Source organism: Lepidothrix coronata, unplaced genomic scaffold (assembly GCF_001604755.1).
Source record: "Lepidothrix coronata isolate B3197 unplaced genomic scaffold, Lepidothrix_coronata-1.0 Scaffold65, whole genome shotgun sequence".
Taxonomy (NCBI): domain Eukaryota; kingdom Metazoa; phylum Chordata; class Aves; order Passeriformes; family Pipridae; genus Lepidothrix; species Lepidothrix coronata.
The window spans coordinates 2,372,025-2,395,168 of NW_016690245.1; the positions used below are offsets into that span (position 1 = coordinate 2,372,025).

Sequence of the window (23,144 nt, forward strand, 5' to 3'; positions counted from 1 at the left end):
AATACCTGCATTTTTAGCAATGCTAAAAAGTCATCATGAGATTTCCAACGATCTTCAGTAGTCAGTATTACAGCTTTTTATATACATACACCACGAGCTATGAGCTGAGTGCTCCACAGCCATTCCTAAGTGACACCGGCCCCGCAAACAATGTGCTTTACCCTGAGCACTTCATGCTTCAGGTACAGAACTTGCTCTTCCCTGTGCTGCAATAAAGGTCACTGGTCATCTGTTTTATTATGTGAGAAGATATTAAGTCTTTCAGTATTCGAAAGAATGATGAAAAAGTATGTAGGCTTTGTTCTCAGTGCAGAGTGGGAAGAATTACCACTGTGAGTGGAAACAGCATGCAAACTTTACAGGCTTGCACAGACCTCCAGGAAAAGAGCTGAGTGTAGGCAAGAAGAGAGAAGCATCAATACTCTAATAATAGCCTCTCTGCTAATCTCTACCTATCCTTCCTCTTGGATCTACATTTGAGTGATCTAATGAACATACTCTCAGTGAGAGAGGTAGTTACTTTTCAAAGCTTCCCAGGGAAGATCCTATCTAAGTTTATACACTTCAAACACAGGAAAATATTTGTGATATGCTCCTGGATGCAGGAAATGAAACAAAAACAGCTTAAAGTATCTAAAACAAAATGCAAACAATGGTTTCCAATGTGAGTAAGTCGAGCAATACACTAAGATACAGGAGTCATAGTTTCCTTTTGTTATTTACAAATTCAAAGAACTAGTTTTCAATAAACCAGTAATACTGATGCTACTTCTGGTCAGAACATAGATAAATCGTTTAACCAATCCTAGAAGCATATTTTATACAAACCCCTTCACGCTTTATAACAAGCTAGCAGAGATTATTAGAAATTACTAGTGATTGAATGCCAAATTACCTCTAAAATTGAGCCATTACCCTCAACAGCCCAAGTCTACAACCAGTTCCTCGTTTTGGTTATATACAGCAGGTAACTGTCAAAAGCACTGAGCAATTGCCTTTCCTTAATCCATGAGAAACCTTCCAGTTTTATGTTTTCCTCCAGGCTACTTGACAGTTCTTCTGCCCCCAACATTCACAGGGAAATCAAAATCAGGAGGCGTCTTAAACTACTTAAACTTGTCAGCTAAATTTACAAAACAAAATGGCTTTTACTATGCTTGAACAAAGCTGAATTGATTCACATACATTTTTGTGGCACATCCCCATGTAATTCAAACCAGTTTTTACAAAGCAACTGAGTTGTTGGATGGTCTCAAGGCACAAAGTGCTTATATGGTGCAAATATTAACAACGGTATTCCACCTGCAATATTGCCTGTAATAAAGACAATAAGAGAGAGGGTATAAATCTGAGGTTCTGTGTCTTTAACCTGCTTGCTACAGCAAAACTCTGTAACATTTAACCATATTGTAACATAAACTACTAACTTTACATCATCATTTTGAATGTGGATGACAAGTCCCACACTGGGTAATACTGCACAAGGACACAAGTCCCAAGTTTAAACCTTGTTCTCAAGTAGTATAGAAGACAACATAAAAACATGTAACTCCTAAATGTGAAAGCAGAGGCATTAGACCTCTCCAAACACAGTCATGGTAGGTCACTACACTCACAGACAAGTCCGTAATATTCCTTTTTATTGTGGAATAATGGCATAAAGGGAAAACCACAGAAAAAAAAAGATCCCCTTTCTGAAGCAGAGGGGGTTTAACTGCAGTGCTGTTCCTGTAGCACTCCAGGGCAATCTCCTGGATTAAAAAAAAAAGACAAGAAACAGCACTATAGATATTCTGCAATGAAACAAGATGTTAAGGTGACTAAGCCATAAGCAGCAGGGAAACTAAAAAACCAAACAACCCCAAAATCTTGAATTTCAATGCCACAGGTAAATGGGTAAGTCATGAAACAAATATGAAGAAAAGTAAGATTGTTTTGTAACTGGAAAAAGAATACAAATCCATATCATTAAAATCATTTGTAAGGAAGAGAAAAATTTATGTCTGCAAAAAACCAAACCACTATCTGATAAAATGGAGTATTTTACAAAGGAGAGGTACAGATAATTTACACACAAGAAGCTTCAAGGAAATAACTGAGGAGTTCTCTGAAACACAAATGTTTTTTAAATAATCTTAAGAAATTCTAAACATCAAAGGGTTCTCCACATTAATATGCAATATTTAAAAAAATGTAAAAGGGGAGATTCAGGAACTCTAGAATGATTAGCTTGGCATGGATCCTGAACAAAATAATACTATGGCAATGGGAAAAATAGAAGCTAAAAATATCCTGTCAGTCAAGTAACCTTCATAAGGTCAGGAGAGGAGAGCAGAGAGCTGACTGGAGCTCCAGCTCCCACAAGAAGCTGATCTGAAAAACCTTTTTTCTTCTTCATGGGAAAGCTAAAGGGGACCCAAATCAAAATTACCACCAAGTCTCACTGGAAGAATGTAACTCATAATTTACTGAAAAGTCAAGAGTAGCTCTGTGGGAAACAAAGCATGCAGAACAAAGTACCAAAACAGAAGCACCCTTGATGGCAGAGGAGTAGCTTGGCAAATTCATCTCAGAAATCAGATCACTCAAATCTTCAGCAGAAGTGAGCTTTTACTGAAGCTGACACAGAATGATGGGTGACAGAAGGATTAGTGTCAGAGAAATATGGATATAAAACTGCTGCCAAGAATAAAGTCAAGCAACACTAAAAAAAGGGGAAAAAATGGAAAAGAAGAAGAAAAAGAAAATATAAACTACAGAATACTGTAAAAGAAGAAACCAAAGACCTGGAAAGTTTCCAGGCAGCATGGAAAAGAATGATCATCTCTCAATCGTTCAAGAAGCCTTTCACTGTTAAATAAAAGAGGAAAGAAATTTACCAATCCAAGCTAGGAAGGGTGTGTGTGTGAATGCTTAAGTGCAAGGTATATATTCCTCCAACACAAATAAAATAAATCCAAAGCATCTTACAGAATAAACCATTCCACGCTCAAGTGGCACATTCTCAAAAGAGCTGAAATTTTCCAGTCTGCTTTATAAATACATTATAGTATCTATTTCAACACCTATCACAGATTATTTTTAGAAAAAGGAAAGCCCTGGATGAATTAGAACTTTTCTTAGAGCAGCAAACATTTGTTTTTCAACTCTTCAATTTCCCATCAAAGCCAACATCAGTCCACAATGGAGCATGAATAAAAAGTCCTTATTAAAATGAACATAATAAGAGTTCCCCAGAGGTACCATCCTAACCCAACATTGACAAAAGAGACATAACTTTAATGTAGAATGAGAAGCTACTAAGCCTGAAAGAAAAAAAGTATCAGGCAGAAGAAAGGAACAAGAAGACTTTCAGTTAAGTGGGATAAAGAGGAGAAAATCCCAACATGCTTTTGACTTTCATGATTGTTCTCTCTTGTCCACGGCAGTGATTTATGACAAGCAACAGCATACTGCTGCCACTTTTCAAGAGTTTTCCATGGGTAAAGGTAAGGAAGATGCAAACATCAGTCTCAGATGGAAGTTTAGGAAACATTTCTGTATCATGGAAAAATCAGAAGAGTAACACTGGGAGTTTTTTAAGAATCAAGACATCTAGGGATGGAAACAGGTGAATTATATAGAGCAGAATTCAAACTAAACAGTGATTCTGTTAATATAACTTGAAAGTTGGATGCGTAAAAAGAAACAAAAAATAAGAAGTTATACTAAAACAACCCAAAAGTAATGTGGATGGAACCTTTATCATGTTGCAAGGTCAAAGCTCTTAAAGTAAATACATTTCTTGTTATAGAACAGCACTACTCAAGGGATCATAAAAACAAACAAAAAAACACACAAAAAGAGAGGAATGGAATTAAATTACAAAAAAAAGGAAGTATTTTTAAGATGCAGGTTTCTAGACAGCAAGGTATATCAACAACACTGTCAACACTAAAACATTCAGTGGCCTTGTAGAAGAGAGAAGGTTTCAAGCAGACTTAGAATTGTGCAGCTAATTCCATCTAAGAGTAAGGAGGAGGTGGGAAGAAAGGGTTATATAGAGAAGCCATTCCATGACCACACTCCAGGGCAGAAGTAGCAAGGATAATTTAGTAAATACCCATTCCTTTCATCTTTGAGGACAGGTTGGTGGACAGTTCTGAACAGAATTTGACTAACACCCACCAACTTCAACTTCCTCCTGGCCCCCCCTTTAAGAAAAAAAGATTCCTTCTTTCCAAAAATCATTATTTTAAACTTGGAGAAGAGACTGAGAGAAGGGAATTTCACTGAAGTCACACACTGGGCTCCTTGCCAAGTCCAGATACTTGTGCATCTACAGATAACCATTCCCAAAGCTCCTTAGAGCAACAGGATCTAAAAGATTCTTATAAGACTACACCTATCCTGTTGCACACAGCACATACTCCAAAGTGACGTGTTTGTTATCTTCAATACTTCAGTAAATCATGTTGCCCAATAGCCATGGGAGTGACCTGCTTACCCATATATACATGTACATTTAAATTTGTGTGTGTGTGAAGAACGTGAGAATCAAAATCAAAAAGTACTTTTGGACTAAAAAATCCATTTACAATTCATTAAAGGTAAAATACACCAAAAAGTAATGAGTTTTATAAAAAATAATGAAATCTAAAGGTAAATTTGAGACAGGAAAAGACAATCAACTTTAAAGCACAAACAAAATAATTACATAAAAGGTAATTTGGTAAACAGTCCTGAGTCAAAAATGTAAGGCCAGACAGATCTGGCAAGGACAAGCTGTTGCTAGTTTAAAAGAAAAGGGATGCCTTAATCGATTTTGTATGAGGATAAAGATGAATCCCTAAAAGCAAAATAGAGGATGTGTATCTTAAGGATGCATCCCTACTTCAAGCAGAAATGGAAGAGGGAATTTTTGTGTAGCTCCAGTGTAGGACAAATGATATCAATAAAATAAAACAAGCTGAAAGCAAATTATCCACTGACCTTTTATATATACTAGTACTGACTTACAAACACGTTTTAACTCCTACACTAATGGGCTTTAAAGGAAATAGATATCCTGTACATTATAAAGGAAACTTACACCTAGAAGAGAAAAGATGATTGTGCTTATCAAAGACATACTGGTTACTGGCACAAGCCAGTGCATCTCAAAGCAGAGATTTACTATAGTTAAACAAATTGCAAAACAGCAAAAAAACCCTCTTGACCTCCTGCACAGAACGAAACCAAAACCTTAAGTATCTTATTCTTTCTTGATACATAAACAAAAAGTTTTAATCAAATGGAATAAGAATACTTGTTTTAGAAAAAGGAAATTTTGCTTTTCCTCTCCTGTACTGGCAAGTTAGAACTTCTGAACTAAGTAGGAACATCTTGTTACTGCTGCTGTTTGCCCTGTGAACCCTCTAACCATACATTAGGTAAAACCCATTTTCCAAAGGCTAACTTCTAACATACACATGATCTTAACAGAGGAAGGAATAAATAGGATGATAATAAGTAAAAGCTTAGAAAAGAGACTTGAAGCAATGGAAAGATAAACAACTCATTTTACACAAAGATCTTCTATAAAGTACTTTTATCCTTCCTAAAATACTTGTGAGGTAGTACTTACCTCCAACTAGGACCTGACACCTATCTAACAGTTATGTACCATGATAAAGATGATGAAGAGAGCTGGAGGCTCCTTTTCTCTTTACTTATGAGACAGTCATGCCAGAGCTCCCAGACTTCTGGACAGCAGTGTCCACAACCTTTGTGGCAGGTATTTTAAATAAAGTTCAGTTTGAGTAGAATGAAGAATTATGCCCTTCTTGTAAGCTGTTCCATTACTAAAATATGAAGGGCCTATCTGCCACCTACACTGAAAATGTGAAACAGAATACAAGGCATACCTGAGGTTGGAAGGGACCCCCTGAGATTACACAGAGTCCAATCCATCTGCTCAGAGCAGTGTCAACTACAGCAACATGCTCAGGACTGTGTCCCATCAGGTTTTGTGCACCCCACAGTGGTTCAGGGTCACCTGTTCCAGCATTCAGTCATCCTTACAGTAAAACAGTTTTGTATTTAAATGGAATTTCCTGTATTACATTTTGTGCCCCTTGACTCCTGTGCTTCCACTGTGCACCACCAAGAAGAGAGCCTGACTCCATCCCCACTCCTCCCTGACAGGTATTACTGAAATTACCGAAATGCTCCCCAGCCTTCTCTTCTCAGTGATAAAAAACCCAGCTCTCTCAGCCTCTGCTTGCACAGCAGACACTGTAATCACCTCTAATTCCTAAATAGTATGCAGGACAGGGAAAAATGGTCAGTGATACAGACTCTATTCCTAAGTTACACAGCACAGAAGTTCATTACAGCTGGGAAGCCTGAGACTAGTCACAGTCTTTGTACATTAAATACTACTAATAAATGACAAGATATAAAAACCCCTTGTGCATGTATATATAAACACGTCACTACATAGAAAGTAGATGTGACCCACCTTGTAATAATGTTGCATTTATTTTTCTAAAATCTATAACAACTTCAACCTTGTACAAATTCAGCATATTTTGGGTATGTGGGAAATTGTTACTGAAAAAAAATCTTTAAGCCACTAAGAATATTTTTCTACAAGGTAAGTCTTATCAAGTTAGGTTTCATCTGCACTTAACTGATAAAATGATACTAAAAATGACTTCAAATCCTTCAAGCTACTACAATATAATTACTTCTTCATTCAAATTTGGGCTGCACAGGACACAATTTAATGCACTAAACACCTGTTCAAAATAAAAAAGAAGACATATGGAATAGTCCTGTCAGTTATCAGAATTTTGGAACATGCTTGCAGCTTATATTCACCAGACTTGAAGCACAACAAATAATGGCACTAGGGCAACCTACCTGCCTGGTTATAATGGCCTTAATATCATAAACCTCTTTAAGATAATTGTCTATAAAATATTCTATACATAACACAAAGGAGAAAAGAATGCAGGCTGTATTTTCAGGATGGAGTAATACACAATCTCACTTCCTGCTCCAGGACAATAACCTCATCTCTTGTACTTCTCAAAACTCAGAAGTCAAAACTAGATACAGTAGGCCGTGGGTAATCTCAGTGCTACAGTGAGAAACATAAGATGTAGGAAAGAGCTAGTAAGGTTTTTGCAATTATCAGCCCAATGATGTAGTAAAAAACCCATTAAAATTAAATAAACCTGAGGATGTATTACTAAAGTATCATTGAGAGTAAAGTAGGAGCAGATATTCCTAAAAAGAGGAAGCCACAATGACACTGGAGAGGCCGGAAAACAAATGGTACAGTAAGCTTACAGAACTTTACCTATGTATCTCAATGAAAACAAAGTTAAGAGATTACTTGATTAGCATCCATATCTACCTATACTTTGGAAGTGCAGGGTGCACCTCTATTTCAAAAGTAGTAAGATTATCCAAGGGCAACTGTCACCTCCTCTCTGCAAACAAGATTTCCCACTCTGGCATATGGTACAAGCTTTACAGTTGCAATACATAAGACAAAAACACATCCAAAGGATGGAGGCAAAAAAGGACAGAGAGAATGAAAATTTAAAAGGCTTTAAAAAAAAGGTTACACCCATATTAGAACCTAACATATCTTTTCTTTTAAGGAAATATCTAAGAAAGAAAAAGAAATCAAGATGTTTTATATTAAATTGATCCTCTCATTTTTAAAAGTTGAGGTCATAATTCTCATTTATCCAAACAAGAAAGCAGTGGTATAAAAACAAAAATATAAATGTTACAACTTCTGAAGCTACAGCTCCTGAACAACTCATGACCTGCTGAATATAAGCAATATATTGGATAATGGTAATGCAACTTGCAACATCATCACTGAGGGATTGGGCTACAAAACCATTACAGCAGAGTAAAACCCAGCTTCTCCTGTCAGCAGAATTATTGCTTTCTGCTCTTAAAAGCTAAGATTTTCATTTGCACACTTCAAAAATCCATAATAAATCTTTTTTATCTGTATCACAAACACCATCGGGTAACTGTTACCACAATACATAATAATCTTAAATAAGGGAAATTTACATTTCACTCAAGACTTGTCCATCACTATTGAGCTCCCAAAAGGGCTGTAAGCCCTTATGTAGATTTTAGGCTTGGTATATTTTAACTAGTACAGCAAGAAACGGAACAAGAGATAGCACCTAAACCGTATTTTATGAAAAGAATATGGAATTACAAACAAATTCAAAAGATAACTTAAATAAGCATAATATAATATATTATCCGAAAAGGATAATATACTGCCCTTAGATGTCAAGTCAAACCCTATTTCTGAGTATTTCAAGAGCAGTTCTAAATACCTTCTTCTCCACAAGCACTTATTGATTTCATTTTAACTTAGGTAATCAGCTTAATAAGACTGGTTAAAGATTAAAGCACTTAGAGTCACAGAGTGCACTGGTTTCCACACAGGCTCCAACACTGTGAAACATGAACCCTACTACATAACAATAGATTTAATCAGTTTATTAGTACAGTGAACAAAAGAACTAAAATACCACAAAATAACTAGGTTTTGGTTGATTTTTTTTTTTAATCTTTCCCTTTAAGAAAAAAATTACCTCTACACAAAAGATCTTAAGATCAAGTCCACATAATTTCATCTTCTCCGGAAAATGCTGAAAAACATTCAGATATGGAATATGACCTTCAACAACAAACCTGCATTAAAAAAAATGAAGACCAAATCAAGAAAGTATTTAGGATGATAAATGCATAGGTTTATTATAAAATTAATATACAAATTAACTTCTGATTTGAAATAACATCAGTATTATGCTGCCTGAGCAATTCAATATGAAGTTACACACCCCTAAATGCTCCACAGAACAAAAATCAGTTCAAACATTTAACAGGTTTTTAAGTTCCAGCTCAGATATGACTGACAAATGATAACATTATGGCAGTAAGCATACAATCAACATCCTTACATCAAGTTTATTCTGCACATTCTTCAGCTACTGCATTTCTGAAACTGCTTTAAGCCTCCTCTGAATGGTATGGAATTTTTTTTTTTCAAATTTCTAAAGCCTTAAGTAAATTTTACTTTGAAAAAAACACACACTTTCTGCTGGAGGAGTTTAAATCAGGTAATGTGATAGGGAGGAAAGTCACAGAATGATGAGCACATACGTAGAACTGAATCCACATTAATTACATCTGTATGATGATTTAAAAAAAAAAAATATTATTCAGGTATGAATAGAAATGGTCTCCTATACTAATAAATCAAAGTAGTTTAATTTTTATTTGCACTCAAGTAATGTATTTTTTTGTTAAAAATTGGCTTTGGTAAGTGGTTGACAGTATTACTTGATTTTTCTTAACTTTTTCATGTACACACATATATATAAAAAATGGGACTTAACAGCACATATCAATAAAAAGCCACCTCCACACCAACCCCCTGCTCTTATCTAGAATCTTAGCAGACACTTACAACAGGCAAAGCAAGCACAGAACAGCACAGACCCTCATAAGGGAACACACTCATTCCACAGTAAAGCACACTGATAGTCTCCCATTGGACTAAGATAGAAATGCCTTCCTGTCTCCTCTTCTGCAACCTAATTTTGTTACGACTACATTAAACTTGTAGAATTTAACATTACAAACAGAGAAGACTCTTCTTTAAATAATCTTAAACAACTGAAAACTATTTTCTCTCCTGCTGACTGTGTTACCTACACAGGACCTCTCTGATCTCGCTACACAGATTAGTAACTTCTTGGTCTACAAATGTCATGTCCCTCCTGAGCCTATAGCAATTCATAAGTTCACCTGCTCTCTCTCAGTCCAGTGCCCTCATCACTAATTGTTCCATCTAGTGTGTATCTATTGAACTTGACTAAAATTCTATTTAAAAGCTAGTTACTGCAAAGTTTACAGTTATATTCTACTTTTTTTAAGCAATCTTATCTGAATTTTCAGTTTAATTGAAAAAATTAATTAAAAACAAGATTAAAATAAAAAGTGTAGACAAGGTGGTCAAAGGTTGGACTCGATCTCAGAGGTCTTTTCCAACATAGTTGATTCTGTGATTCTGTGATAATCAAAACTCTGTCTCAGTTAGAATTAACCCATTGTTTATAATAGTTTCTGAAAAATAAGAGCAATATGAAAAATCACAGTTCCCAATAGTTTTTATTCCAAGATTTTGTGTATTGGTCTCTTAAATGAAGAGGTAAAAGTTGCTGCACGATCCTTTCTAATAAAATTGTGTGATGAGCATTTTGCTAATGAAATTTCAGTAGCTTTCCTCAACCAGCATTAGTGTTTCCCACCCCAAGTAGAGTTGTGCACTGGCCCACGTGGTCAGTGAGGCCATCTTGCAAACCCATCCCCAGTCACTTGCCCTCGCCATCCCACCTGACCTGCTGAGCAGCTTGCACATCAGTTTCTCAGCTCATTTGAGTCACCCACACTAAATTGAAGAACATAAGCTTGAGGTATGGTTTCACAAAATTGATTGAGGCAACCTAAAAGCTCAATATAACTAGCAGGACTTCCCTCCTGGTGATCTGGCTGTGTGTACTCCTGTTGCTCCTCATCCTCTACCCCAAATGTAATCACAACAGTGGCAGAAAACCACTCATTACTCTGTTGCCTGAAAGAGTTTCTTTCCCATCATCTAAAGAACTGAGGAGGCTCACAGATGGTTCCACGAGTGAAATAGTTGGCAGAGGGAAGAGGATGCATCACACAGGCAGGAGAACAAAAGGAAGCAAGATCGTCCTCTTTCAGCAACGGTGACCCATTACTGGCTCAGCTGATAAGCTTTGGCTGAGTCGAGTTAAGGCACAATCACACCATTAGACCTGAAGAGCTGGAACCAGAGAGCAGCAACCTTCTGAGCCAGCACAGCAGCAGCTGGAAGAGGACAGACAATCAGGACCTTCCCTCGGGTGTGGTGTAGTGGTGATGCAGCCAAACCACCCTAACAGCTTGCTGCCTCTGAAATGGGAAATCCCACCCTCCCTTCAGTCCCCTGCCACACACTCCTCCCTGCTGACAAAAGCACTTGTGTGACTTCTCAGAGGATCAGATGGAGAATCAGTCTCTTCCAGAGTTTGACTCCAACCAGACAGACTCCCAGACTCAGCTGACTGCAGGAACATTACTGCACATAGGCAGAAAGAGACTGCAATGAAGCACATTAACCTGCACTAAAATGTCCAGTTAAACTTTTACAAAATAAATCTTCTACAGATCTACTTCTTTCAATTACTAAACCCTCCACTGGATAAATGCTACTACTAGAGCAAGAGAAAGAACAAGAATGTTTATGCAGGACCACAGCAACAAAAATTTGGAGCAGCTTAAACTGATGCTGGAACCACACCCTTATGCTGCAAGAGACAACCAATGTCCATCAAAATGTCTTTTCTAAAAAAGTTTTCACTAACTTGGCTGTACCAAGTCAAAGCACCGCAACTGTTTAAAAAATAATGCCATATTTTCTAGCTTGAAATTACTGTCTCCATAAAAAAGAATACTCTTTTCTCTCAGGTTAAGAGCTGCTTTTACATTCTAAAATTACAGCATAAAAAGCCTGCTATGAATACAATGTGCTGCTTATCAAGTTTTTAACACTTAATCCAAAAGTCCAGATTTGGAATAGCACTTCAGAACAGTTTCTTCTGTCTGCGGTTCCTCCAAACCTCCCATTTAACAGAGAGATTGTCAAAACACCTGCAAGACTATGTTCTGTCAGGGAAGTGCTTGAAAACGTGACTGGCACATACAGTACACAGGCCATGTTCTCTTAATTACAACAGCAATGTACATTAGTAAGGTCCAAGTATGAAAAAAATCCTAGGTCCTCAGCATGCTCCAAGGAAATGATGCATCTGTTAAAGCCACACAGTAAAGCCACAAACTGATTACAAGTTCAGTCCTGCCAGCACAACTAGGTATAACCTTATTTGAAAGGCATTATTACTCAGAATCTCAAAGTCTAGCATCTAGAAACTTTGTACAGAACTCAACTATTTTACTATTTAGATAAATAATATACCTCACATGGAACGCTGTGAGACTATTCACAATGGAAAAGGATTTAATGTGTAGCATAGGCTTAAGAAGAAGGTTGTGAAAAATGTTATTTTTAAACCAAAATGTTCCTTTCAGAGGAAGTAATTGTAGTGTTTTCCTGCTACGTGTGTCAAGTAGCAAGGAGGAGTAAGTATATTTTTGGTGTTGTAAATCCTTTAAAAGCTGGCAGACTGCCCCACCATAGTGCCTAAGTATGTATCACAAGGGAGGAGTGGTAGTCAGCTGACTTCAGGGTACAGAGAAAACCAAACTGAGGAAAAAACAAAGCAGAACTTTAAACAGAACTCTAATTCAGTTGGTTTAAATAAAACAATTTGCCTACAAAGACTTAAAAGGTAATGTTGAATACTTAATGTTTTCTCTGAATAATTTTCATCTTTGGTCTGTCGTTATTTTGATCTGTGTATCTTAATGCATGCAAAAATGTGAACATTGTCTGATTTTTTTAAACTTAAATATTCAGAAGTAAGAAAATAAGTATTTTATGGTAGTTCAAGCAATTTAAAATTCTTTCCCCTTCTTCATCAAACCTGTTGAAAGGCAAAGACCTTAAGGGTAGGGAGGGAAGCATGATAACGTAATTACAGTCTTATACAACTATCGTATCATGGTAAAACTTTGCAATACAAATGACATTCTTTTAAACGTCACTTTCTGTGCTTAATTCAGTTTGTATATTCAGTGCATTTAAAGTCACTGATTCATTATGATTTACTCCATTTTATACACATAAATTCTATCTAATTAAATGGTATCGTCTCATTCAAATCATCTTATTTCCATTTCCAATTATTCATTTCAGATTATGCCCTTCTGTGCTATATTTGGTACTTGATTTTTTTTATCTCTTCCAGCTTTTTTTACTGCTTTCATGTTTTCTCTAAATCCTTTCATGTAAGTGTGCTCACCTCTTCAGGATCTCAGTCCAAAGGATGTTCTCCAGGTTCTGAACCATTTTCCTGGATCTTTTCTGTAGCTGCCAGTTTTTAAAGTGCTAAATACAACAATATGCCATTCGTATGCAAACAAAACAATCTACCTTTCCTCTTAACAGTTGACTTTGACAGCTGTTGTTTGGTAAGGTTTTTTTCCAACCACACCATTGTACTAAGACAGGAACTTGTGAGGATGTCTTTGCCTGGTATAACCCAGAGAAAGTTTCCAAGATACAATAACCAAAGAAGAGATACTTAACTATTCATTTTTCTCTCCAAATGGTTAATTAATAATCGCTTAGTGTGAACCAGCTGCTCTGTCCCAGTAATTGTATTTTACTACTCGGATTTTTGTCATATGCAAACACTATCAGACGGGTGTTACATTATTTATTTTCTAATCATTGAAAAAATTACAGAGCATGCTATGGGAGTTGTGACTCGTACAGAATTTCCTTGGAAGACAGTAGCCGGTAATAAATCTTGTTATTGAAAACCACTTTTGAGTTCTACTAGATCTTAATCTACTCAATAAACACTTCTGTACTGCAGAGTGCTAGTTTGAATTCTGAATACTACAGCATTTTGATGAAAATTTTACAAGCATCTTTTATACAACAACATATCCAATTCTGCAAATACACAATGGTTTGTGCAATTCTGGCCAATGAAGGACACGGCCACCCCTAAAGTAAAATCAAAGGGTTAAACTGTTTTGCATAGAAATTAATTACCTAGTACCAACTACTGTACTTCAAGACATACAAACCTTCCCTTTTTCAAAAGTACTTGCAAAAGAGCATCCTTCAACATCCACCCTTCTTGGGAAGTTTGTACAAAGCCAGAAAAGTGCAAGTGGAACAGGCACTCCACGGGAGAGAGGCCACAATGGCTCTAAGGTAAAACCTCCCTTGCATTCACTATGCTTTCAGCAGCTACAGCAGTTATAAGCACCACAGGTGGGGAATGATGTACTCATTGCCTTCCCTTTTAACTCACAGGTTACATATTTAAAAAATAAAAATTAAAGAAATTAAATCCACCATATCAACTGAATTTTGAATCAGTTTTTCCTTTATTTTATCTGAATTTTCAATCTGATTTGCCAATGTAGTTACTTGAGTATTTCTGTTCCTTAAATTTTGGCAAATTAGTGCTTTTTCACCTGTATTTCAGAAACACCCAATATTTCAAAAGTCATTTTAAAAGGATTATCAGTATACGAAAGGTCTTCCAATGAAAATCTAGGAATTCCTGAACTTAAACTATTTGGGCCTGATTTAAAATATTTATTGCCATCAAGAAGAGCTGATGAACTAATTTTCATTCCTGAAGTAAATAAGGAATGTGTTCATTGCCTTGTAGTAGGGGAGAGAAGGGAACTGCGTTGTCAGCAAGAGCTTGACAGTCTCCATTTAGCATTAAACCCTATTATTAGAACAATTTATTTCTACTATATTAAAAGGTGTATTATTCTGAACTCTCATAATTACAGATACAAAGATATGAAGACAAAACGAACTTCCTATATTAATTTCTGTGCCCAACTTCATTGCATGAAGCTACCTTGCTACCTTTCAGATCACTATATAATGCTGGTATTGTTTATATGACGACACTGATGTAAGTCCTGGAGAATGTTTACTCATTTAAATCTGACATGCTGACAACAGCAAGTATCACAAAAGTGTCATACACACCTCCAGTGAACCTTATGAAATTTTGGAGGAGAAGGATAAAAAGTTTCTTTAGCTCCAAAACCTTCATCCTTACAGGTCTTTGAAATTCATTGCGACTGACAGAGAAGAACCTCCTCCAAGAGCAGCTGCACAAATTGTTATGTCAAATGAAAGATAAGACAATTAAATATAGAGAACTTCTCACTATTACTGAGCAAATTAGTAAGAGGGTAACAGATCTAATTTCTTAAAAAATTATTATTTATAAAGGCAAAAATTCTTCACTAGAGACTATTCATACCTTAAGAGCTCAGACAACGTAATCGGTTCTCTCAACCAGAGTAATGCCATGTAACAAAATGAAAGGGTCATTGGCATTGTCATCCTCAGTTTCTCCTTTTGGTTCTTCATTAAATACAAGCTGCCATCTACTGATCCAGAGTATATAGAGGTGCTTTCTTGGGTTTATGTTAAAAACAGAAGAGGAAAAAAGTAATTGATATGATAGACACATGATCCATGGTATACAGAAAACAAGATAAATGAACATACAAGGACCCTTGTTCAACAACCAGTAACATTCTGAAATAATTACAGAGTAGTTTGGTTGGTTGTGTACTTTTCTACTAAACAGCTTAACTCTAATTTACTCATCTACCATGACATGCAATAACAACCTATTTCATAAACTGCTAATTCAATTGACTAAGACACCAGATCATATGAAAAGACAGAACTCCCTATGGTACCCATCAGAACAGACCTTTTGTTGGGAACTATTCTTAAACCTGGATGTCTGGAAGGATATTAACTACTATACAACATATAAATAACATTATTTATGAGGTGGAAATACTATTTTCCATTTGAGAGATAAGAGAACAGTGAGGAAACAAGGGAAAATTTGATGTACTTTAATCAGTGACTCCCAGTTGAGGATTAAAACAGTTTTAAACTTCAGCACAGGCAGGACTTGAACGAAAACGTCATTTACACTGCAGAAATTTTACTGATGTTAAGGTCTGCCCTATAATCTCTAACTGTGGAAACACAGGTATTTTTTTAAAAACCGTATTTAAATTCAATGTCAAAGAAACAACTTTAAAAAAGAATGTAGCAAATGGTGAAGAGGGTGGAAAAACCCCAAACAAATAAACAACCAAACCTCCCTACTTCCTTACTGAGATGAATCACTAAAAACTAAGAGGAACAGCAAAGAAAAAATTTAATTTAGTAGAGTGATTTATGAGTTACGAACCTTTTCAGACAAATAATTTAAAAAAAAAAACTTCTCTTCCCTACATCATGACCCAGCCAGGATGAAGGAAAATGCATTTAAAGCAAACCAACACAAAATCCAGCATTGACTCTGCAGAGATTTTTCTCTCTGTGTTTCCCCAACAGACTGTTCAGTGGTTCAGACAGGAACAGTGAGAGCTGGATGCACAGTTCCCCAGCTGGGAGCTGCAGGGCCGTGGCAAGCAGCCTGCACAGAACAGTTTGGAACTGCAGAGAGCTTGGCAGCTCCGCGGTTACACTGGCAGGCGACAGCCACGCCTGCGAGGGGGCAGCGGTGGAGGTCCAGCCCGCTGATACGCGGGAGGAGGACACTGCCAACAGCATTTCCATCGGCAGGGCTGGTCTGGGATGCCACCTACCGGCTCCTGAGCCGGCAGTGCTGTGGGCACGGCACAGGTAACAGAGCCGGCTCCAACACACCTGGGACAGAGAAGAGCAACCTGTGTGGCTATCGCGCACAGGTACGTCAGAGAACAAAAGCAGGAACATCGGTTTAATCCTTGTAGTCAACGGCTTCACCTTTCACAGGGATGCCTGTCCTTGAAGGCAGCTTCATTATTAATTTCACATTCAATTCAATTTAAAATAATCCTCATTATATTCGTGGCCTTAATGACGGCACACCATTTCCTTTTATTTCCTCTAGCTTATGCAAGGCATGACAACACACAGTTACACACAGCTAATAATTTAAGAGTTTTTATAGGCTTCTCTAGCAGTATCTCAATACTATATTCAGTGGAATTTGCTATTAATCCTGCAGAAAAAATAACAAAAACAATGCTTGCTGTCTGGACAAGCCTCTTAGGCAAAGAAGAGTGTTGAGGTTTCTAGTTTGTGGCAACAACAGCTCAGCAAAAACGGCACTGAGGAGAAAATTTATGAATCTTCACAAGAGTTCACAATAGACTAGAGAACACTTACTATTACTTGTGTTAAACTTCAATATACAAAACTGTTTCTATGTTTGTCTGATTTCACCAAAATTTACTTTTAGTGCCATTGAACTCTTAATTAATTTCAAGTTATTATAGTGAAATTGATGACTACTGGAAGCTGAATTCAACTTCTGAAACAATAAACCAAGAACATGAAAAATTACAGCTATTTAGGATTACCTAGCTGTTCTAAAACTCTAAGAAACATAACTACAAAAGGCACAAGTACCAAGGAAGAAAGGAGTTCCTCTAGACATCAAAAAGGGGAAGAAAATTCAAGGGAATATTTTCACTAGAAAATCTTCACTCAATTCTTTCCTCTTCATATTATATTTGTGTAACACCCAAGATTCTACATGTACAAACATACAGTGGCTCTTTACCTGAAAATGTTGTCATTTTAACATCTAAGGGTGAAAGTACTTGAATAATATTCATAAAAATTTGTGTCACCATTTTTGCACCTTTGCCCCCCTCCCTATTTCTGTTTGCATCTTCCAAAATGCACCAAACAGTCCAATTTTCTATAACATTTTAATTAAAAAGTTTATCATTCTGCAAATACTTTCAAGCTGGTATTGCCAGCAGAAAGCAGAAACTCACGGAACACTAAAATATGATTTTTCAGAGAAGGGGTTATAGGGAAATTAGTAAAAAGAATGCAGAGACAAAAGATACAGAAGTACCAAAATACTTTAAAGAAAAAAATTAAAAAGCTAAATATATCTATGGGATAGAAAAAAAATACTCCCCCCCAAAGAACAAACTCATGTTTTTTAACATCAAAGTCATGACTGACAGTTCTGCTACTGGCTAAACAAGTGCTTACTCTTCAAAGCTGCTGTGTTTGTGAACATTTAGCTTTGCAGATAAAATAGGAACTTTTTCCCAATCCAAACAGGAGGCATGGAGCAAACTTGTTATAAAACAGAACTTCCTCCTGCATTTCTCATTGTATTTACAGGTCCTGTTCAACTTTCATCTTCTAGGGCAGAGGTTGAGGGGGGAAGTCTTCCATTTCTGCTAGAATATAAAGTACTGCAGTGTCAAACAGGACTGAAAACTTTACATCTTCCAACCAGTTCCTCCAATTCACTGTGCACAAATACATTTTATATTTATTTATATTTAAAAACTATAGAAAACCTGGTTTCTAGATATTTCAGTTCACTGCTCCTACCTGAAACCTTGCTCATGGACGAGGCAAAGCTGCAGTCAGTCTGCAGATCCCCCTCACTTTCAGAGAGGGACAGCAAGTGCAGAAGGCTGGGTCTTTCTGGTTCACTGTCCACATCAGTACTGCTCTCACGTACCTGTTTTTTGTAAATACATATTTGTATTAGCTACTGTTAGTTACTGTTTCAATCTTAACAAACCACATAAAGCAGGACAGACAGAAAATCAACAGTAAAAGTTAAAACCCAAACTGTTCACATTTTTACTTTCTCTATAAATCAACAGTACATGAAGAAATCATGGGGAAAAAAGTATTTTTAGAGGATTTCTCAATATTAAAAGACTTCTAGTGAATACATTTCAATCTGCCACAACGACCAGAAAGTTGGCAGCATATAGAATCAAAGCTTGATGAAATAAGTAACTTCAAGGGAGCAGGACAGGATTGTAGCTGCTGATGCATTTTGCATGGTGATTTCTATCTACTGATTTTCTATGTCAAGACAAAGCAATATTTTTAAATAAGTAGTTTTAAATACTCACAAAAGTATTTATCTCTTGAAACAGATAAAAAAAAAAACAGAAATAACAAAATGGACATGTGGAACCCTGTTCAGATGACATCCCTCATACTGAAATGACATTATTACCAGCCAGATGTCTTGAACAAAGAATGTTTCTGTTGTTGCTTTAAAAAGATATCAAACATCTCAAGGGATTTGAGCTTTCACTTACTGATAACGCTTTGACGGTTTCCCCAGCTGGTCTGTTGCAATATGCCTGTTTGCTCTTCTGAAGGTAACACCTCCAAAAATTGTACAGAACTTCATCCTTATAAATACAAATGGATGATTAGTACAAAGTTTACAAGACCATTAATTGCTGAGAGAACAGAGTGTAATTTCTAACTCAGGAATCTGAGTAATATTCCATCTCTAATTTTACTAACTGTGATTTATAAAATATTTTTTAAAATTACCAGCAATACAAAATTTGATTTTATATGGTCAATGTTTTTAAAGAGGGAGTTGTTTGAGTCATTTTAAAAATTAAAATTTGTTAAAATAACACCTTCTGTAATACAACTCACTGACATCTACATACCTTCATTTGTGGACATACTCCTAATGCTTCTAAAGCTTCAGCTTGTTTCTTGAGTATAAGTTGAAAGCCTTCACAAACATACCATTCACAGCCTCTATCTAAGGGGGAAAAGAAGGGGGTTTCTGTTTGTTTGCACTGTTTTGGGTTTCTTTAACCTTATGCACACTTATTTCCACTTAACATTGTTCCTTTGGTACCAGGACAAAGACAAGTCTCTCTGTTTATGACTTTCAGATTCTAGTGCATAGACCAGCTACACGGAATACTCCATTAACTTCCACTTATTCACAGCCTTAAATGAAGAAAAGTTACTGAACAAGCACTGTTCTCCACACGTTTCCCAAGAATAATATATTTCACTATAACATCTAGTGTGGCATTTGGAATTCAGTGGAGCATTGTTAAATGACCAGTTTTAAAATAACTAAGAACCTGCCATTAAAAAATGAAATATGAACATTTCTTTCCCATCCCTGGCACAGAAACCTGGAACATTACGGTAGTGAGTCAGGCAAAAAACAACCAACACCATCATGTGCTTCACCATTCTCTCCCACAGAATCATACAAGTTTAAATGAAAGAAACTTTCTCAGATATTCTGAGGTTCTAGCAAATCTCAGCACAACATGAATTTCATAAGGAGTGGGCCTGCTCCAGTCGATTCTCTATTTCTTCAGGCTGCATTACATCTACTTTTCACCCTTACCTCTCTCTGTTTACTACTAGCCTCTTCCACAAGCTTTCAGTTTTAGAAATTTTCTCTGCATTTCTCAACTCTCTTTTCATTCCCCCCCCACTTGTTCTTCATTACCTTTCCTCCCAATTACACCTTGCCTCTTGCCATCTTATAGGTTATCTGCTCAAAGCTTCTGCTTCAGTGATGCTGGCTTTAACTGTTACCCACAGATACAGCTTACTCCTATAAATGCCTGAAAACATAGTGTAACATGACTGCACTCACAGAAGGGACTGTGTGAAGGTAAGGATTTCTTTCTGCAGAAACCTGGGGGTCAATTAATGACCTTCCCAACAGGAGAAACAAAAAGCATGAAGTGCTGAGTACATGGCCCAGGCTTTAGGAGCAATACAGGATAAGGACAAGTGGAGGTGTTCAGGTTGTTTCACCCCTCCCTTTGCTTCCTCACAATTGCTCTTTTCAAAGGAGTGTAGCAATCCACTGCCACTGCAGCAGAGCAATGGTAGATCAGCACATCAGAGACAAGGATAACCCCATGCTTCATTTGGTATTGTAATGCAGCTTTATTTCTGAAAGTGGCCACAACAGTAAGAGATCTATCCAGTCATCACAGAACACACACACAGCTCCAGCAACAACCTCACCATGATATTCTTATGGCATAGATCCTCATACATAACGAGCATTATTCTTCTGAATCATGAAAGTAAAAGTATAAAAGTGACTCAGGATGAAAGATGTAATACTGGTTCAGCTATTGGAACTCCATGAAAACTCTTCCATGTAGTTTTGTGCAGGTTACAGGGACAAGTACCTTTAACACAAGCCAGTCTGAAACTCTCTAAGAGCTGGACCACCATCATATCTCACCAAGACAAACAACTTCTCTGGTTTTGTGATAGCCATCACAAGGAAGGAACAAAGGGATCACCACACCTGAATGCATGCCACCAGTATCTTCACCAAGTATTTACTTCCACGAATCGAAGCAGCAATACGTAACACATAGTTCAATCAAAAAAATCCAAAACACCACTGGGCTCGCAGAGGTCACCTGTGGCTCAGGAAGTCACCAAAAGTGATTGCTGAAGGTTATAGCAGCATCTAGGGGGTGTGTTTTGTTTCCACTCCCACAGTCTTTCCTAGCTATCTGCTTTTGGTCTCCATCAAAGACATAATGGCCTAGGTGACCCCTGGCTGAACAGCCACTGATGCAAAATACAGATAGAAACTCATACATACCAGTTTTTTCCTGCTTTCTTGAACCTTTAGAGATTGTCTGGACTCTTGAATTAGTCATAAAATCAGTGTTTACAACTTCTCTAGTTCTCTGCAAAACAGGAGTATTATCTTATCAAGAAAAAACGCCAAGTCTAACTTGCATGGATTGCCCCACCACATAAAACATAATGGAGGAACTTATTCAAATTTCCTAAACTAAGAAGAGGACAGGACACTGAACTCTTCATTCAGAAATTGCTAAAATAGAGAATTGCTACTATGGTCATACAGGTGATGTGCACCAGAATTTGCCTACATTTGTACTGTAGTAAAATGCAACAACACCCAGGCAATGCTTCTAAGGCATCCAGAGAGCACCCCAGAACTACAGCAACACAGCAGGCCAAGATGGTTCATTCTAAATTTTGTGATTTCAAGGAACGTTAGACTTAGTGTCAAGTAAAGCATGAAAAAGGAAGAATAACAATACTGCCTTCAACTCCTAATGTCAAGGAGAAAAACCTAACACTTTTCTTAACGTACAGAAAGAAGTAATCAAAATAAACCTTTTCCAAGGCCAGTAACTTAGCTTTTTACCTCAGTAACATTGTGGCAAGATCTGCAATAATATCTGCCTCCATCAGTGAGACCCCAGTTCACTTCTGAACATTGGGCACAACGTTCATTAAAATCTCTCTGAAAGGAAAAAAAAAATCACAAGGGTGTTTCACAAGTGGGTGAAAAATGGCACTTTTTTATATTTGGGTACAAAAATGGCACTATTACCAGGCTACTGCACAGCTTTTGAGATTATTCATAGAGAATATTTACACCTTTTGTGTTGGCTCTGGTTGGTAACAAGTGATCATCTCCTTTGTTATCAGCCATAGGTAACTCTAAACACGGAACTTTACCTGGCAAGCACTAAGAAGTGCGTGTGTAAGCATTAGAATCAGGGGAATCGTGATCCACGCCTTGCACGCACGTGGCGTGGCTTAAAAAAATAAAAGCCACACATCAGAAATGAAAGCGGAGACAAAAACTAGAGCGGGAGGCGAAAGGAAAAATAAATTTCTGGAAATCCGAAGAAAGCCTGCACGCGCCGGGAGAGAGGGAAACCAACAGATTAAAACAAAGTGGTTTTCAGAGGCGCCCCACACGTGTGTGCTGGGGACAGGCAGCTCCGCCGGGCCCATCCCCGGCCAGGACCGAGCACCGGCCAACGCCGAGGGGCCGCGCAGGGCCTCGCCCGCCGCCGCCGGGCCCCGCTGTGGGCAGGGCCGGGCCGGGGAAGGCAGCGCCCACCGGCGCCTCCCCCACTACCCCCGCAGCCGCCGCACGCCCGGCAGGGAAGCACTGCCCGCGCCCCGCCGGCGAACCCCGGCCCAGCGAACCCCGGCTGCCCCCCGGCCCCACCGTGTCCTCCTCCTCCTCCATGGCGGCCGCGCCCGGGCCCGCACCATGACAACCGCGCCGCGCGCCACTGCGGCCCGTCTGGAAACGGCGTCCCCGGCGCTGGCGTTCCGGGCGCCGCGGGGCCCTGGCCGGACGTGGGAACTTCGAGGGGGACGTGGGTGCTTCACTGAGGGGACGTAGATATAGGTGTTAGACATTAGATATAAGGAAGAAATTCTTTACCGTGAGGGTGCTTAGGCAGTGGAACAGGTTGCCCAGGGAGGTTGTGGATGCCCCATCCCTGGAAATGTCCAAGGCCAGGTGGGATAGGGCTTTGAGCAGCCTGGTCTAGTGGGAGGTATCTCTGCCCGTGGCAGGGGAATTGGGGCTGAGTGATCTTTAAAGACTCTTCCAACCTCTTAACATTTTGTGATTCTATGATATGTGTGCTTCACCTTTGAAGGGGACTTGGCTGCTTCAAGGTTTGGGAAGGACCTCTGAGATCATCGAGTCCAACCTATGACCAAACACCACCATATCAAGTAAACCATGGCACTGAGTGCCATATCCAGTCTTTCCTTAAACACCTCCAGGGACAGTGAC

General features: G+C 38.0%; 1 protein-coding gene across 1 annotated transcript in view; it reads right to left on the reverse strand.

Moving 5' to 3' along the window:
• Positions 1-22,636, reverse strand: part of TAF1B (TATA-box binding protein associated factor, RNA polymerase I subunit B) — a 46,279-nt gene extending 23,643 nt beyond the window's left edge. The window contains exons 1-8 of the mRNA XM_017818141.1: positions 22,563-22,636; positions 21,744-21,842; positions 21,168-21,255; positions 19,228-19,325; positions 18,859-18,954; positions 18,128-18,260; positions 15,012-15,168; positions 8,604-8,703 (exon numbers count right to left, since the gene is read on the reverse strand). Coding sequence (XP_017673630.1) covers positions 8,604-8,703; positions 15,012-15,168; positions 18,128-18,260; positions 18,859-18,954; positions 19,228-19,325; positions 21,168-21,255; positions 21,744-21,842; positions 22,563-22,583 — 792 coding nt within the window. The 5' untranslated portion in view covers positions 22,584-22,636. The remainder of the gene's footprint in view (positions 1-8,603; positions 8,704-15,011; positions 15,169-18,127; positions 18,261-18,858; positions 18,955-19,227; positions 19,326-21,167; positions 21,256-21,743; positions 21,843-22,562) is intronic.
• Between the last annotated feature and the right edge of the window lie 508 nt (positions 22,637-23,144).